At 40.0% G+C, this 18,712-nt stretch overlaps 1 protein-coding gene across 2 annotated transcripts in view; it reads left to right on the plus strand.

Moving 5' to 3' along the window:
• Window positions 1-18,712, plus strand: part of IGF2BP3 (insulin like growth factor 2 mRNA binding protein 3) — a 113,215-nt gene that overhangs the window by 65,349 nt on the left and 29,154 nt on the right. For both annotated transcript variants that reach the window (XM_042043360.1, XM_042043362.1), the window contains 5 exons: window positions 4,737-4,788; window positions 4,882-4,945; window positions 13,137-13,421; window positions 15,597-15,731; window positions 16,281-16,403. In XM_042043360.1, the coding sequence (XP_041899294.1) occupies window positions 4,737-4,788; window positions 4,882-4,945; window positions 13,137-13,421; window positions 15,597-15,731; window positions 16,281-16,403 (659 nt within the window). The remainder of the gene's footprint in view (window positions 1-4,736; window positions 4,789-4,881; window positions 4,946-13,136; window positions 13,422-15,596; window positions 15,732-16,280; window positions 16,404-18,712) is intronic.

The following is an 18,712-nucleotide window of genomic DNA, read 5'->3' on the forward strand; positions in this document are numbered from 1 at the left end:
TTCTTCAGTTTAATTTTCCTTGCAAAGCCATGCTAGCTGGGACCCTTGATGGGATGTCAGTTTTTTTTTTTTTTTACCAACCAAAAAATAATGCTGAGCTGAAGGTGGTTTGAGGACCCTTTTTGCCATGGTCAGTTGTTGGCAGCTGGTGCGGCTGTGAGAAGAACAGCGCCTCTGCCAGGGTAATGTCACACCTTGAAGTCACAAAATGCCAGGTCTGCTCCTGCTGCACTGCAAATTCTAGTACACCAGGGCCTGGTAGGGGCCACATCAGAGTAGTTAGGTTCAATTAATAGAATTAATGGGAAATGGCATTATGGTGCGCTTTTTGTGGACTTAAATATACCAAGAAATTACTTGAAATATGCAGATGGCAGTAGTGGTTCATCCAGGCTTAGTATCTGTGATATCAGCACTGTTCTTTACCTACTCCCATTCTCCTTTCCTTACCTGGCTCTTTTGTTTTTCTTCCTGCTTTCCCCACCTCTCCCCTGTTAAATCAAAATCTTATTGTTAGTTTGTTTGTTAAATCACATTGTGCACTCAAATCTTTGCAGCCAAATATTTCTGTGGGTTTTTTTTTTTACTGAATGACCCTAATACTTCTGTCTCTTTTAGACCCTGCTATTTATGATTTCAGTTGTGTTGTCTAATTTTAATTCCTCGTCAACATGACACAGGAGTCATGGAAACAAGGGGGTGGTGATGGTCTAATGGATTTGGTCTACATGAGTGGAGAAAATAACTCCAGGTTCTACAGCACCACTGTGAAGTTCCTGTTGCTAAGTGCATGTGTGAGAGAGAAACAATATGGATAACTGTGCTTATGGACCAGATGTCTTGAGACTAATTTGCTTACAGTGTACGGCAGAAGTCCTACAGCACTATAAGATGTGTATGAAATTATATGATATGTGTATGAAATAGTCTGCTCTGAAAGTGCAGGAAACAACTGCTCTGATTTGTTCAAAAGTGCTACTTCTAAACCCGTGAAATCTGTTTGAGAACTGTGGTATTTTAACGTGTGCATCAAGCTCTCGGTTTCACTGAAGAGTAATGTTTCCTTCTTTCTTTTTTCTATGTAAAGCAGCCTCGATCTGTGGGACTTGGTGTAGGGTAATGCTGTTTATAATGAAGTCAGAATTGGCTTTTAGAGCCTGATGAATGAAAGTCCACAGCATAAGACTGCAGCTTTTTGTGAGAGAGACATCTGTGCTATAACAAGAGCAGGAGACCCAATTTAGACAACTGCTAGAAGGAGAGCTCAAGAAAAGGAAAGACCTTTTTTTCTAGCTTAGATTAAATATTTGTACAAATAAACTTTTCAGCTGCTCATCAGAATTGCTGCTGCACCACCAGCTTGGCTTTGAATTTTGTTCTGATTGCCCAACAAGGCTGTACACGAAGAGTGTTACGGAAGAGCAGCTCAAACAAAACATGTTTGTTTTGCAGCACAACTAGAGGCTTTGGGCTAGAGAGAAAAATTTGGGGAGAGGGAAAAGTTAGTGAGGGACATATGAAGAAATGAAAGATGTGAATAGAAACTGACTGTTGCAGTAAATACATGTGAAGCAAGAAACAGGTGCAGGAATTGAGTTCTGCATTTTGAAAGTGAGTTACAATAGAGGGTCTGGCTTTTGAATATAACTGCAATGACTTAACCCAACTGGATCAGCTGGTTAATTTAAAAGTGTTCTCACTCATGAAGCCTGCTCCTCACACACACACACATATACCTCGACTGCTGCTGATCTTTTCTTACTAGTGCATTTTAAGTACAGTCTAGTTGAAAGACTACTTCTGCAGTGTTGATCACACTTAAAATCCTGCTGCACAAGGCTGATGGTGATGAAAATTCAAGCTTCTCCTGAAGACAGCGCTGTAGAGAGCAAGTGTCTTTGACAGAAGAGGATTGTTTCTCATTTTGGTTAAAGCAACCTGCAATCCTTTGAGGAAACTTCTCATAAATCTGTTCAGTAAAGCAAGTCTTTTAAGAACATGGGAACTCAAATCACTTGGATTAAAGCCCAGATGGACACTGTCTCTGACTGAAATGGCTCAGAAGAGGATTAAGGAGCAGCATAAGTGGAGAACTCCTGCTGAAGAGGGATGTGATGCTGAATATGCCATTCTGGGTTGCTCCTCAGCATTAGCAGCAAAGCAGCCTTTGGGTTCTTAGGCTTCTAGGAGTAGATGCAAGAGATAGTGCGTTGAGAAATTTCTGATGGCTGATTAGAAACATGCTGAAAGTAGTTTTTAGAGAAAATGAATCTTTAAAAAGTTGCGTGGATTCAGCTTTACAGCATTTCTTTTCCTAGTGAGGATGGTGACTTTAATATGTGGGTCTCGTTATAAAGGTATGCTTAGCCCAGAATATAAATTTAATATAGAAATACCTTACAAAATATTGATTAATTATTATTAAGCAAACTGTTGTGGTACCTCTGGCAGTCTAGCATAGCTCTTTTCCTGAATGAGTAAGGATGAAAAGGAAATTCTGTTTTGAAGTGATGCAGCTTTGGGGCAGAGTGGCCATGAGCTGGTGGTCTGCACAGTTCAAACAACAACTAAACACGTTGGCTCATATTGTGGCACAGTCTGCTGTGTAGAAATGCACAGGTGTTGGCATACTGTAGGGACAAAGGAATTGCTTTATCAGACTAATGAACTCTTTGGTATCCTATTTCAACTAAACATCTCAGAAAGGATCTCTAAGCCAGGAAAAGCTTTGCTTTTAAACCCCCGACCCCACCTGAGATTCTGTTCACCCACTGGTTTCAGTGGATCCCTTAAGCAGTCTGTGGAAGAAGGTTTTCCTCTAATCGCATGCTGTGGCTCTCCTGGCTTGTGTGAGGTACAGCTGCAGACCTGCAAGACCTCACAACTCTCCCACTCGTCTGTGCCAGTGTTTAATTGTCTTAAAAGGATCTTCCACAGATTTTAAATTTATTTTAATCCCCTGGAGCATCTCTGCTTCAGTAATATTTAACAAATTTCAGAGTAAACATTCACAGTTTCCAATTGTTGGATCCGAGGAGTGGCAGAAAAATTATATTTTAGGGGATTGAAAAGGCAAACTCTCAGACTAGGCTAATCTCTACTTGTAGAATGAGAGGACAATTAACAACTTGTCTATGAAAACAAAACATTTGCCAAGAAAACTTTACTAGAGCCTCTACTAGAAGGATGGGGAAATTCTGCAGTTAGAAGCACTAATGCATTGCTCAAACTTGGCGAGCACTGCGTTTTCTTTTAAATACCTGGTTTAAAATGTTACCTTTGAAACATCTATGTGCAGTTTAAATTTTAGTAGGTGGTAAAGAGTGCAAATTGTACTGATATAAGTTGTCTTTAGGTTTGGGCACATAAACTGCAGTTTATCTTAGAAATGTCTTTTACATTGTAGTAAAAGTATGTGGTACATTGATAGATGATAATTCAGGAATTTTAATCTCATGAGGATGTAGACTGAATTTTACATTTTTAGGGACTGGGGTTTTGTGCACACTCAATTGCTGGTTATAGCAAAGGGAAGTGTACTGCAACGGGAAGCTGCACAGATGCTTTTTATGCCTACTGCCTTCCTTCTGTCTTTGCTTCCGTGTTTCCTTCCTTTCCCAAAGGGGTTTCTTCTCTTTCTTACTGACATTTGCCCTTAAGAGACTAGCTGAAGAAATGTCACTTTGGTTACAGAAGAGATTGCAAGCTTACTTTTTCACTTCTTGGTGTAAATTGTGAACTTTTCCAGCATCAGTTTAATTTCTGTGACAAAACATTAGGATGCAATACACCATAATGATGCACTTGTGTCTGTGCTAGTTACTGCCACAGTCACCATTTTCTGCAACATTATTTCTCACCAGGAAGAAAATAAACTCTATACCATGTGAATTTTAGAAGTGGTACAACTGTGGGTGTGTTAATTCTTTTACTGGAATACTCTGACACCTTGATTTTTTCCCCAGAAATTTGTGTTCTTCCCCCTTCTTCATCCTCCATTTGACTAGAATAAAACAACCTATGCAAAATAAAATGACTTAATTTAGATTTCTTTTGCGACTTGTCAGATGCATTTACCTGTTTCTTCCTAGCTTTCTACTAAAGGAAAAATTAATTGTGACTTTCAAATAAAGGTGAAGATACTGTTGTGAGTGGTTCCTCTGGAATGGGGATCTTTGAGAAATCTGTTAAAATCATTGTGGAACAGCTCTTCATGTGGTGGTTATTCTTGTTCCCTTCTCTACACAGGCAATTCCCCACTAAGGGAGAAAATAACATTTTTATGTACAGCCTAAGTGTGTTGGGAGGAAAAAACTCCAACAACTCCATAAAGTGACAAAGTTAGATATAGGTTCTCGGAATAAGTGGAGAAAATTTTGTTTCAGATTTGCTCTTCTCTAATTCTTTCTGCCTCTTCTTTAGCCCACTCTTAGAACAGGTGACTTGGAGTTTTATTTTCAAAGTTTGGAACATACAGTGCAGTGTGACTTCTTGGAGTTATACTTTGTATTTTCCCACTAATGAAGTTTTAAATGCAGATTTTCTGATGTGAGAGAGAAAATAAACAATGTATCTTTGTTCTTCCTGGAATAATAATTTCTTCCTTGTTGGAGCAGCTGTCTTAAATGATCTGTGTCCTCATACCATACTTTTACAAATTCTGGTGCTTTTAGAGGCTTTTTGTTATGTTAATCTGCTTTGAAATTTAAATCTGTCATTTCTTTTACGTCTTATAGGTGCTGGATAGTTTGTTAGCTCAGTATGGAACTGTGGAGAACTGTGAGCAAGGTACATTTTCTACTCTTAATTTGCTTTTAAATTTGTAGTGGGAAGTGGGTGCACACTGAACTTACCCTCCTTCCTTTGCATTTTTCTTTCTAGTGAACACTGACACAGAGACTGCAGTTGTAAATGTAACATATGGCAATAAGGACCAGGCTAGACAGTAAGTATCTTATTTAGTTGTTTCTGTCATCTAACTTGCATTTTGGAGTTCATGTTGTTGTGACTGTATATGCAACTTTGTTTCTGATCACGTCACCATTTTAACAATAAATTAAGCATTGACTTTTAAGAAAGTCTGGTGCAATTCACCTTAATTTACTATTTTTTTATCATCAACTTTCCTTTCACTTTGATAAAAAGTAAATCAGTAATTTCAAAAAATGCAAAAATTGTATAAATTTTTTTATATTGGGGAGAGCAGAAAGTTAATTTACCAGTGTGAGGATGGAAGTTACTGTGAAATGATTTTTTTAGCTATGTTTTTAGTGATACCCTCTTGCAGCATTCATTGTTCTGTCTGCTTCTTAACAAACAATCACAGCAAAATAACAGGAAAAAAAAAATAAAAGAATGCAGCTGCTAACCAGAAGACAGGGCTTTTTTATTAGAAAATTTAATGCTGCTTCCAAACACACAAAAGGTGTAATCTGTATACCTAAAATAATTTATTTGGTATTTTTGAAATTTAGGCCACATATTTTTAAACTTCCTTATATCTTCCGTAATTGAGAATTTTTAATCTACGTATTAAAATTTTAAAATACAATGTTTTACTTAATCAGTGATCACACATACTTTTCCTTTAAAAATCTGTATTATGTACTATGCTAAAGGTTGAATTTTGCTTCTCTACCACAAAAAAAGGACTTGTGTGGTCTTTAAGTTTTAACCTGGTGACATAAGCATACTTCCCCTCTTTCTAGTCATAGCAGGTCAAACAAAACCGAACTCATGGAATAGCCTACAATGATCTTTTTATTTTAACTTTGAAATTTCTGCCACCTTGTGGCAAACTAAAACCAGCAGTTAAGATGCAGAGCGTGCTTATGGTATGCATTAATTCAAAATTACAAATGAAATAATATTTGTACATATAATTAAGTAATTATGATCTGTGCGTAACTTGAATGCAACACATGTATTTAATCTTTCAAAGCATTAGGTTACTTGTAAGTGTATTATAAACAAATGTGATGGGAAAGTTGTGTCAGTGGTATCTCCTGTGTACGCTGGAGCTGAAGGAAAAACAATGTTTTCCTTGAAATCACTATTGAACTTGCTCAAAAGCTGAATTGTTCTAACAAGTTCTTCAGGTCCTTCTGTTGCTTTTGATTCTGTTGCACAGCAATTAAGAAAGGCTGAATTTCTAGTTCTGAAGAAACTTATGGAGCAGTGTTACAGATTAATACTACATGTGCCAGTTCCTCCTTTGAAAATATAAGAAGGAAGTACCAAAAATACCATGGAAAGAAGCATGATATACTTTTTTGAGCTGTCTGTCATCTGTGATGTGGGTTTCTGGGCTTGCGTACTCCCTTCTGAAGCTGAAAACAGTTTATCCCCAAATTGTACTGGCTAAATTTTATGGTCAATCCTGAGGAAATGCTGGGATAAGCAAATACTATGAAAAAATGTCTAAGATATGATTTCTTATGCAAAAACCCCTAAATTGTGACAGTAACTGAAAACCTCTTGAGTTTGAAGCAGGAGAATTGGCATCCAGCATGGATGTTGTAGGGGAGCTGAAGCAATACAAGTTGAATGGTGGCAGTTTAGTTCCTTGGAACATGTAGGGCAAGTGGAGGAGCCTTGATTTGCATGTGCAAATGGTTTCATAAGGACACAGGGTTTTCTAAGCAGGTAAGTCCATATTATGTACAAAAAATGCTAGCTCAGAGTGTCGGAGTTTGGGAGGTGACCTTGCAACTGTTTAGAAACCCCTAGGAGAAGTGCCTAGATGGAGGTATTTTTAAGGAAAAAACTGTGAGGAATTGGAATGAAGGGTCACTGCAGGACCTGCATGTGTGTGGCTTTTCCATAGTGCCTGCAGTGCTGTTTCAATGAAATGGTTTTCCCAGACATGACCCAGCTTGGCTGCTTGGAGCTGGCTGTGGTGGACAGCAATGGCAGTGGAGAGGGAGCAGTGTGTGAATGCTGATAGCTGATAAAGGCAGTGCTGGTCATCCTATGAAGGACATGCACTAACAAGAACTTTATTAAAAGCTGGTTAGAGTTGTCAAGAGTCAGTAGCTGGTAACAAGCTTTGTAGTTTGGAATTCAGCTGTTTAGGGTAAATGGTGCTCTTTGCCATGACTTTTGGATCAAACACCATGACACAAAGATTTCTATGCTGCCACATATAGTGGGTCCCTAGTTCTAGTTGCTCTTCTTCTGCACTTTTTGCAATGCATGAGCTATCCTCACAGTAGTGTTGGCTGACAGAACATGCTAAATCGGTTACTTCGCTGCTGGATATCTGTATGGCATTGCCATGACTGCTGAAGTGTGTACTTGCAGTGTGTGGTGGAGGTGCTGCAACATAATCTGGAGATACTTTTGATAAGCAGTTCTAAGCAGGTGTGGTATGCATTGCTTGGAGGACAGTACTTTTGAACAAAAAGTGTGGCTCCAGCCAGTGGGGAAACTGAGCTGCCTTCTGTCTTGCAAATCTAGGTAGTTGTGGCAGAGGTCTTTTCCTCTAGGCTGGTACTACAGTTGTGGCACATTCAATACAATCTGCATCCAAAATTAACTTGGAAAATTTAATCATTGAAGATTGCTGCAGTCTTTTTGAGAAAGAAGTCTTAGAGCACAGAGCACCCAAAATCTGAGGTGTGCACAGCTCCTGACTTCTAGATGGGACAGTGGTCTGTGTCTTTGACTTGTTGTAGCAATGCCTCTTTCCTATCTGCAGAGGCATAGCCTGTCTCGCCAGAAACAGCAGGATGATGCCTCTGGCCAATGTGGCCAGAGCAAGGGAGCCAGCACAGCAGATGAGGTGCTTTCTGGCAGCCCAGGAGCATTGTGGAGGGGGGTGTGCTGCAATCATAGAGCCATTCGTGGGCCTTGGAAAACCCCCTTTGCTCTCTGGGAGTGTGGATATCAAAGAGGAGGCTGGCACTCCCAGGTCTGACACCACATCCCTCCTCTCCTCTCCTGCAAGCCCCTGCTGCTCTCCTTCCCAGACCCTGGAGAGGGCTTTACAAAGCATGTGCACTGCTGTGGCATAGGCAATTATTGAATATTGTGGTGGGTTGTAGAACATTTGGAAGAGACGAGAGGGCAAGGAACAGAGCCTGGAGCCTGTGGTTTACCCTGCACAACCCAACTAGCTGCATGCAGGTGCTGAGGCAGCCTGGGACATGCTTGCCAAAAGACAACCCCTCTTCTCCCAGTATCAATCCCCAACTGCAACCAGCAGGACATGCTGACTGTGTCCTTGTGACGTGCTGACACCAAAATTACGGCTGCTATCTTCAAATGTTATACCACCACATCTTTCCCTCCCCAAAAGGTTCCAGTGTGTAGGAGTCTAGTACATGCTACAAGATTTTGCTCTACCCAGGATTTTGAAAGTCCACTAGTGATCACCTCTTAATTAGAATACTTGCAAAAAAAATTTTTTTACCCTTTCAATGGAGCACACATCTGTGTGTGTGTGCACAACACGTGTCCTTGAATGAACAAGGGTTCACGTAACTAATACTTTTGCATGCCATTGTGGGTCAGAGCTAATGTTGCCATACGATAATACTGAAAATTCTGTGGGATATAAGTGATTATAAGCTTAGATTTTGTTTTGGTTTCATTTGCAGAAGTACTGATGAAACCTATATTTTTATTTAATGTAAAAAAATTTATTATGCTAAAGAAAATTTACCATGTACATCTGCCTTCTCATATGCAATTGTGTCTGTTCAGGGAAGAAAAAAGAAAAGTGGTGTACATAAAAGCTGCATGTGGGAGTGAAATATGTTCTCCTTCTAGTGCTTAGTGTCATCATGCTATCAGTGGAAGAATGATTTCCAGTACAAGACTCGGTGCTTTTACTGTAATCATTTATCTAGGATGTTTAACCTCCACTAGCATCAAAAGGGAGAAGGCTGGGCAAACATCCTCTTGTAGGCAGTTCATGAGAGAACAGCAGTGAGATGCCGTTTTGATGGGAAAAACTCAGGTGACTAATTTACAAAATACTTGTTTAAAGGTTTCATTTTTACGTAGGAACTCTTGCTTCTGAACAGGTGTCACATGAACATAAGCCAGGCTGGTATCCATCTTATCAGTACACAGACAGTAGCTGCTGCAGTCTCTTAATGAATTCATTTTATTAAAAAATTCTGAACTACGCTAAGAGACTTCTGTGTACCAGCTCTCGCTAGTATGTGAAATGGAAATATTTTACATTTCTACTAAATATAAATTTTAAAGGATGACTTCAGGGAGGAGGGCACCTCTTAATGAGGCAGTTTACTGAATTTTCTCCATTTTTGTCCTCCCTGAGTGACTCCTCAGGCTTTTAGCCTCTGTTTAAAAGACGGTTTGTGGGTTGTTTCAGTAGGTACCAGCCAGGCTGCCTGACAGAGGTAGTCTGCATGGCTTTTATGAACTTGTGGTCATGGAAGGAGACCCCCCAACCGGCTTGGGAAGGCAGAGGTGGTGTTTCTGTGTTCTGGAGTTCTTGAGGTGGTCAGTCAGTGAGCGTGTGCTTTACAGAAGGAGCTCGATGTAACATGTGGTCTGCAGCAATGATGGTAGCTTTGCCTGAAACAGATGGCCCTAGGGCTGTGAAGAACCAGTCACTTGCTTTTAGCTGAGGCTCAGACTTCCCCTGCGAGCAGGGCTGACTCTCCTGATAGCAAGTGCTGTCCTAGATGCTGTTTTACATGAATTTTGCAGCCATCTAGAAGGCAGTTCTCAATCACTTCTCTCTTCATGGATTTTCTTCCACATCTGTCTCTCCAGCCCCCAAAGCAGTGCCTAGATGCCTCTAAAATTGAGCTTGTTATGGTGCTGAAGAGCTGCTGAATCATCACATTGCCTAATTCTAGCCCTATGTTTTGTGCCACAGAATTGATAAAAATGAGTCCAGAACAGCTGAAGAAACGTGTATAACAATACTTTAAGAACCTAGTGAAAATTGTCAAATACTGGAATGTGAAGGCCAGAATCAACAGCCAAAAGGACCTTTCAAAAGCTGGGTTTTTTTTTTTCCTCTGTAAGAAATGCACTAGAACTGTGTATGTGTAGCATCCACTGCAAATCAGTTATCCTTGCATTCCACTGTGTGCACCCAAACCAGTGCAGAATATGGGACTATGTACCCAGGAAATATCAGTTCCATAAAAGGCTTGGGAGATCAGCATTTAATTACTGATACTTCTTCTGACTTCTCATCATTTGAACAAGTCAAATTATAAAACAAGTCAGGCTGTAAAATATGGAGAACTCTGTGACTCACAGGGTGAATTAGTGTGTTATTTTTCCATGTCATCATATGGCTTTGGTGGCCAGAGATTGTTCACTGCTGACACAATTAATTTTCCACAATGGCAAATGAACTTTTCTCAGTTTGCTTTGAATTTAAGGTACTTATAGACATATGGAACCATTTAACAATTTATAAGTTGTTATTAAGAAGAAAAATTCCAACCTTCTTTCCAGGAGATGTATATATATATGTGCATATATATGTGTGTGTACATATAGTTGTTGCTGGAAAGTGTTTGTTGTGAAAATAGGATAGGTATGAAGCTTGGTTGCAAACAATAAGCCTAGTCTTTTCTTTCCCAACCACTTCTAAGGAAGAGTGAGAGGTCTCAAGCACTGATTTAATGTCAGGTTTTGTGTTAATGCTGGGATTCTGGTCAAAGATGTTTTAAAGCCAGAGGAGGCTGACACATTTTGGGAAAGAAGCAATGTCTGAACTTGTCAAATAAATGTTTGGAAGGAAATGAGTTGGGATAGACGTTAATCTGGAGCCTATCAGCACATTTGCATAAATGTTGGTGTTCACCTCTCCAACATCTTGAGGTTTAATTCCAAAAGAAACAGAGCTTGTGCAACTGGACCATCTGGCAGTGCCATTTCCCTTCCTGGCAGCAATTCAGCTTTCTGGTCAATATCAGTAAAACTCAGCCTAGAAATAGAGGTCTTGGATATTTGCAGCCAACAAGAAATTAATGTATTCAGTTTGTTTAAAAAGGAAAGTTCCCAGACCCCTTTTCCAGATAGGATGTCCAGAGAGAGAGACTTCAGTGAAATGCCTTTCCAACATTGGAAATCTGTGCAGAAACTGAAAATTGAGATAAATCCATAGAAACACAAGTCTCACTAGTCTGCTCACTACTCATACTGTTTTATAAACATGTTTTATTGTGTAATAAAATGCTTTTCAAAATCCGTGCAGTAAAAGTTTAAAAATATCAGCTTTGATATAACCTCACCAAATTTTAATCCAGCTCATTGCTGTAAAGGATTCTTCTGTTATGGGAGTAATTACACTCCTGCCCAGTTCCTGAAGGACCTGTGTCTCATTTGGTTAACAGAAGTATTTAATGAACAGTGATCAGTTATTCAATATTTTGCTTTCTTTGTTCATTGGCATTGCTTTGGGCCTTATTTATTATCAGCCCTTATTAAACCCTGTTCCAAAGACACAAATTACTTGTTTTCTCATAAGCTCTTTGCTGTCCGACTGGAATATTTTGAGGACTCTGGCTCAGCCCCTGGGAGATGAGGGGCCTGTTATCCTCAGTACCTAAATACCACTTCTTATCTGAGAAGCTGCTTGCTTGGTTTCAACAGCTGCTTGTGACCCAGACTGTCAAATGGGACACCCAGGAGACAAATAGTATTTTTCACTGGCTGCCCTTGAAAATATGGGCAATTGGATATCATCATCTTTTATCTCTGTAGTAGAGGCAGGAGTAAAAGTGTTGCTGAGGCTAATGTTTGGTAAATGGGCAGTAATGTCCTGCAAATGTGCATGAATGGAAGGACTGGGTTAAGTTTCTGAATTCAAAGGCCTTGCTCCAGAGCATATGGCTGTTGGAGCTTTTTAATGAAAATATTGGTGGGTTCTTTAATAAAAGACGAAGACTCCCTCCCTCCCACTACTGCCTTTAATTTAATTTTTTTTTAAAGAAAATCTGTCAGTCATCTTTTGTCCAATATTAAGTCTGGCATCTATAAACTACCCCAAATCAGTGCATATTTCAGTGATCAGTATATTACTGTTAATCTGAGTAGTAATGCCTGTTGTAGCAATATTTGATATGTCTTTCTTGGGCAAATGTGTTTATTTTATACCACTAGTTTACCAGTGCTTTTCATGTATCTTAGTATTCCTACTGTCTGCTAGATATTTAGTTGTATTAACTCTATCCTGTTTGTGAGTGGAAGGTATTCTACCTTCTGGAAGGCTGTAATTTTAAGGTGGCTTGTGTTTCCCCTGTGAAGAGGAGACCCAAGAGCAGGTCAGGCTGGCCTGGAGCCTTGTCCTTGGTTACGAAGAGAGAGTGAGCAGAGGGAATTCTGAGTGTTCAGGAGGTTTTCAGTGTGAGGGCCCACGGCGCGAGGGGGTTGTGTACATTTGGGCAATATCCCTCTGTGATGCTTAACTGAAAGAACAAGAGAAGGTGAAACAGCATTTTAAATGCCCTCTAACAACTTTGTTTTTATGGAGAGTTTAACGTGGATATGGGGCTTTAATTTCCTTGTTAACTTTTAAACCTACCTACAACATGACTAGTTAGTGAGTTGCAAGGTGCTGTTGCAGTCTGCTAAGGGGCGTTTCAGATGCCATTGACTGGCTTTGAGCACTTCCTTTCCTGCTGAAGTGAAGGTGCTCTCCTCTTTCATATATTTTTTTCATTCCTGTCACAGCCAGATCAGTTATTGCAAAAACTCCAGCCAAATAGCTATGCTGGCAAAAACCCTAATGAAGGTGCTGTGATAGCAGCTAAAAAGTTTTCCCTCTGGTGCAGCTTTAATTCTATTTGGGAAATTGATTTAAATTAAATCAGGCAAAAGAATGCTTTTGAGTGCATAAGCTCTGTCTCCTGTGAGGTTTTGCTGATAGGGTTGGACCAGCAAAATCTTTAAAGTGCATGGAAGCCCAGAACAAGCAAGAGCTAACTTGTAGTTCTTAATATGGTGACTTTGTGTAATCAAAATCTTGGCTGAAGAATTTCAAATGTAAGTTTTCATCTTGGAATGAGTTTCTAGTTTCACCACGCAATTTAGAAAAACAGAAGTCTACATCTGAATGACTTGTCATTTCATAAGGCCCTGCATGCGATCATGGGGTTTTTTTAATCTCTTCTCTCCTCTCCTTTGCAAATAAACAGAGCAATAGAAAAACTGAATGGGTTTCAGCTTGAAAACTATTCCTTGAAAGTTGCATACATCCCTGATGAGATGGCAGCCCAGCAACCTCCACAACAACATCCCCAGGGAAGACGTGGATTTGGACAGAGGGGTCCTCCGAGGCAAGGGTCACCCGGTGCAACCACAAGGCAGAAACCACAGTCAGACGTTCCTCTGCGGATGCTGGTTCCCACACAGTTTGTAGGAGCCATTATTGGGAAAGAAGGAGCAACAATCAGAAACATTACAAAGCAGACACAGTCCAAGTAAGTTATTTTACAAAACTGTAATTAATAGCTTTAATATTGTGTCATCATTGCTCATGTAAAGAGGAGTTCTTAAAACGTCATTACTAATCTGCATGGTCAGATAGCAAATGAAGACAACAGAGAACAGGAAATGTTTTGCAAGAATTATTTAAGGACTGGATTCTGTTCTTGACACGTGTTCAAACACTAGCTGACTTTTTTCTCCCCCTTTAAAAAAGGAGCACTAGCATGATGGTACTCTGTTGGAGACTTTTGCTTACAGATATACTAATATGGTTCTGGCACAAAAAGAGAAACTGAAAGAGCTGTAATATGTTGTTCTGGGGGGCATACACTCAGTGTGGCGATACCCAAGTCTTCAAGTGTTTATTCTAGTTTTAGTTTGATTAGGGCATTTTTAGGATTTGTAAGTGTTGTCAATTCAAGATGTGGGGGGAAGAACCCTAAAAAAAGAACCTTTCTATCTCCCTCACTGCTTCTTACATCTTACCCCCCTCTGTTTCTGGAGAATGCATTTGTTGCTATCAAGTTGCAGACCACACCAAAACACAGATTAAGGAAATGCATGGGAGGCAAAAAGCAAGCTGCTAAGTGACCTAAGGAGCTTAGGGCACTGGGGTCTAGAGACGCTGGAAGAGATTGTTTCCAGTGTGCGTTAAATCCCTACCCACAAGGAAGAGCTCAGCACAGATGCAGAGGGAGGTGGGGTTCTGATTCCAAGAATTTTTCTAGGATGCCCCTAAAAACAGAGAATTAAAATGCTGCCTTCAGCAGCACACTGGTAGGAGTCCCCAGCTCTGCAGTTGCAGCAGGCAGGACCTGGGAATGAGCTGTGTGTGAGGGGAACAAGGGTGGGTCATAGCCTCAGCTTTGAGAGTAGTTAGTGAGGATAAGGGACTCCTCTCTAATTACACCCCAACCCCCCACAAACAGGCTTCCCCAGCTCCCCAAACCCAAGATTATCATGATGCTCCTTCAAACCTCTCATTAGCATGATGTAACCCAGCAGACTATTTAGTGTGTTTAACAACACAGGTTTAAGAGATTTGTGGTGTCCTGACAAGACTTGGTTGTAATTTTTCTCTGGGTAACCAATTTTTCAGGTGATATATAAAACATCTAATTCCTGGACTATAAAAATCCTGGAAGATTTGCATGAGGAAAGCTTTTATATCTAAAAGAAGGGTGGGTAGAGCAGAAATAATTGCAGGTTGCTAACTTTACGGATACGTGCCTTTGAGAATGATGTTTTCATTGGTTTGGGCTTAAAAAAAAAAATAAAGAAATTTCATCCACTTTCAGTTCCACCAAGGATTGCCATTGGTTTCTTGGAAAATGCTGCATTGTGAAACAAAATGAGTTTTCAATACTTCAAAGAACTGCAAAAATAAGGGGGCTTCTTGAAAAGCAGCATGGTTGTTTCAGTTAGGAAATAGCTATTACATGCAGAAGAGGGGCAAAAACAAAAAGCAGAGGTGGAAAGAATATGTGAGCTGCAGTTACTGGCAGAGGAAAAGTAATATCCAAGGCATTGTCTTTATGCAGGTCATAATTAATTTCTGCTAAATTCTTAGAACTACATAAACCTGTTGTAAAACAAGGCTAGTAGTTTCAGGGTGGTAGAGGGTGGAGTAGAGGAAAGGTAGTATCATGACAAAATCAGGCTGGAAAAGTATAAGAAACTAATCCTGAAGATGGATGCAAAGTACTGCCATGCTACTTGTTAGCAGAGGAGTGCTGGGAAATTCTGCTGTTGAGGTAATTAAAGATAAGATGGGACAGAGCCTGACTGTCCTGTAGTTGCACAGTCATTCTAAGTGGAGCAGTGGGGCTGGAGATGGAGCACTGGGAAAGCTTGATGAGGTGCTGTCTTCAGGGGTTTAGTTGTCTATCTAACAACTCCCCTGACTATCTTGATGGGAGTTTACTGAGAAAAGGAGATCCCAGTGTCTGCAGAGGTGGGGCTTAGCTGGTAAAATCGGGAGGAGAGGCTCTTCGTACCACAACAAATTAGTATTTAGGATATGTTTAAATAGCTGTAAACTTTTCAAGAGTAAACCACTAAAACGTAGTCACTGTTAGCTCAAAATAAATTAGTTTTACGAGAGTTGGAAATACACAAGGTTTACCATAGACTATGTGGTTACAGTTAGTGTTTTTCTTTCTTTCAAGAATTGATATTCATCGTAAAGAGAATGCAGGTGCTGCTGAGAAACCAATTACCATCCACTCAACTCCTGAAGGCTGCTCAACAGCTTGTAAAATTATTATGGAGATCATGCAAAAGGAAGCTCAAGATACTAAATTGTGAGTAAAAAGCATTTCATCGTGGAAGCATTAAAAATTCTGAATTCTCGCTGGCTCAGTTTAAAGAAGTAGTTTTTAAAGCTGTTAACAAGTGAATATTTGCTGTTATCCGTATCTAAGTAGGTAAAGAAACTGAGACATTTTGCCTTTCAGGACAGTCTACTTGCTTAGTTAGCCCCAGCATGCATCTATGATTTCAGTTGTTGCCTGGCTGTGATTTTGAGGTGAACTGGAGCAAATATGGAAGTTTCTTGAGCAACTGAGAGCTTTTAGTCAGAGCGAGCATAACAAGTTGTAAGCCCTCACTAAAAGCTTTAAGATCTATTTTTTCCCTCCCAACAGCTCTTGCTACTTCACTCTGAGCTTTATTTAGCTCAAGGTATGCTGCAATTAAGCTTGAAAAGCCCATTGTACCTGGACTTTGCATCCAGTGTTAACCTGTGAATGGGAGCTGTGGCTATTTCTACGAAAATAAAATTCATCCATAACACGCATAAAAGCTTGTGCTCTGGTCTCCAAAAGTCTCACTAGGTATAACTTCCATTACAGTACAGAAGAAATTCCCTTGAAGATACTGGCACATAACAACTTTGTTGGCCGACTTATTGGCAAAGAAGGAAGAAACCTGAAGAAAATTGAACAGGACACAGATACTAAGATCACGATATCGCCGTAAGTTTTTGGTGGCCTAATCTTTTGGTGAGGTGTCTCAAATGGCAGCAATGCTGCTGTGGGACATTCAGGTACAGAGTTCTTAGAAAAATATTATGTGTGTGTTAAAGGCTGAGATAACAGCCCTTCAGAGACCTTTCCATCATGTGGATTAAACTGTTACTTAAGCTCAGTTAAATTTTATGTAAACAGTGAGTCTTCATTGTAAACTCAGTCAAGAGCGAGCCTAAAAATAACATAGGCTATGTGGAGCTTGTGTTAGACTATATTTTAAGTGTCAGTTGTTTTTAACATATTATACCATATGTAATGATGAGTGTTTGAAACTGTAAGTCTGGATCAGTTCTGAGATATGTGTGAAAATGAGTGAATTTAGTGATGTTTTAGTTTCTGGTATATATTAAATTTTTGGACTAGAGGGAAAGAAATAGAGCAAATGGATACTGAAAAGGGTATTTTAGTAGCAGTGCTGTCCCTCTTGACCACTAGCAGCCAAACTGCAATACACTGGCTGGTCTGCTTCAAAGTAATACCTTTTTTCCTGAGTTTGTGAGGGTAACTGAGACCTGTTCAAATTTAGCTGAGATTAAAAGGGAGTTTTCACCTTTACTGGAAATCTGTAAATCACTGATTAGATTAACATCTCTGTAGAAGCTTGGCAGTCAATAGTAGTTTTACCCTGGAGTAATATCTTCAGAGAACCTCCTGTTCTGAATAATGAATGCTCTGGCATGAACTTTCAAGCATTTGAAGGCATCCTGGATTTGGCTCTAGCCAGGAAGGGTGAGAATAAGGCTTATAGGCTGTAGGAAAGGGAAAAAGTTTGGAAGACACATGAGGATATGTGAAGAGGTGTGAATACATGCAGGAGACAAAAAAAGTACTGCAGAAAATAGCTCAAATGAGGACAAGGAAGCTGGGAGTAAATGTGCCTCCTCAAAAAGAAGAAATCAAGTTTGGATGAAAGTACCTGAGGCCTTCCTTAAAGGTGTGTGTTTATGGAATTAGTCTGAGGAAGAGAAACAAATCAAATAGAGAAAAAGCACCCATATAGGTGTGCTTCAAGAATAGACTTTCTAAGGCCAGCGTGCTTTCTTAAATGTGTTTGCATAAACAGTTTGTTTGCAAACAGTACGCAGACTAATGCTATTGCTTAAAGGGGGAAAAAAATGTGTACAGAGTACATGAAAAAATGGTCTTCATTCCATGAAATCCACTTGTCTTTATTGATGATGACATAAATAACACATTGTCTGTAAACAGCTACAGAGTATTTTTTAATTTAGCGAGTTAATGGTTTATTTGCATTAAAATCTTGGCCTCAAGATTGTATTTGTCATACTATGCCTAAAATAGCCCCCTGAAGTCGTCTGGTGTAATCAATACATAAATGAGAGCATATATGCCCATTGATTTTGCTATATCTAATTAGTCTTTCCCATAGTCTCTTCATTTAGGCCTTTCGGTAAGCTTGTCCATAAGTTTAAAGTAAGACAGCTCGTTTGGGAAAGTGTTTCCTCTCTTCTTTGGGGTGTTTTCCACCACTTTCCTTACTGAGGCAGTACTTCAGTGCTCATGCACTGGAAGTTTAAGGCCTGCTTTGTGGATGTTTTTCGCACCTGCCACTGCTTGACTGAGATGTGCAAAGGTTTGCCACACTGCCTGCTGTGCAGGAAGGCAAGGCCTTGTATGCTGCTTCCTCTCTGCTTCCTGCCGTGGGCTTCCTCACTCCTACATCTTGCCCTGGACTTTGTCTTCACCCCTTCACCTTTTCTCAGTACGTGGATATGCCATGGCTTCCCAGTATGTTTATTCCATGTTACCACAGTAGGTTAGCATTTGTTGCTGAATAAAGCACTGGTTTAATGCTGTCACATTTTCATTTTCCCTGTGGAGTTATTAGTATTTTGCAGCAAATGTTGACTTGCACACAGCCTTTCTTTTTTCCCATTTTGAGGGCTTGGAGGTTCTCCTGCAGTTTCCCTGAGGCCCGGCTTTTCTCCCGTTTCCTTAAAGAATAAGCTACAGTTCTCAAGAAAAGAAAATGTTTTGGGTCTTTTTGTCTTTTTAATGGTGTTTCTGGGATGTCTAAAATGAATGTCTGAAGCCCTCTCCCTGTTGGTAGTGCTGGTGTGGTGTGTGAAGTGGGACGTTGCTGCACCGCCCTGCAGCTCGTGTTCGTGCACAGTGTGGTCGTTTCATTTCGTGCAGCACCCAAGTATGTCTCAACCAGCCCTTGCCAAACCTCGCTGTGGTGGGCTTTGTTGTGGTTCCTATGAGGACAGATTTTCCCCAGATTATCTGAAACC

This window comes from Corvus kubaryi, unplaced genomic scaffold (assembly GCF_017639235.1).
Source record: "Corvus kubaryi isolate FWS band 111438036 unplaced genomic scaffold, C.kubaryi_AGA036_p1.0 37398, whole genome shotgun sequence".
Taxonomy (NCBI): domain Eukaryota; kingdom Metazoa; phylum Chordata; class Aves; order Passeriformes; family Corvidae; genus Corvus; species Corvus kubaryi.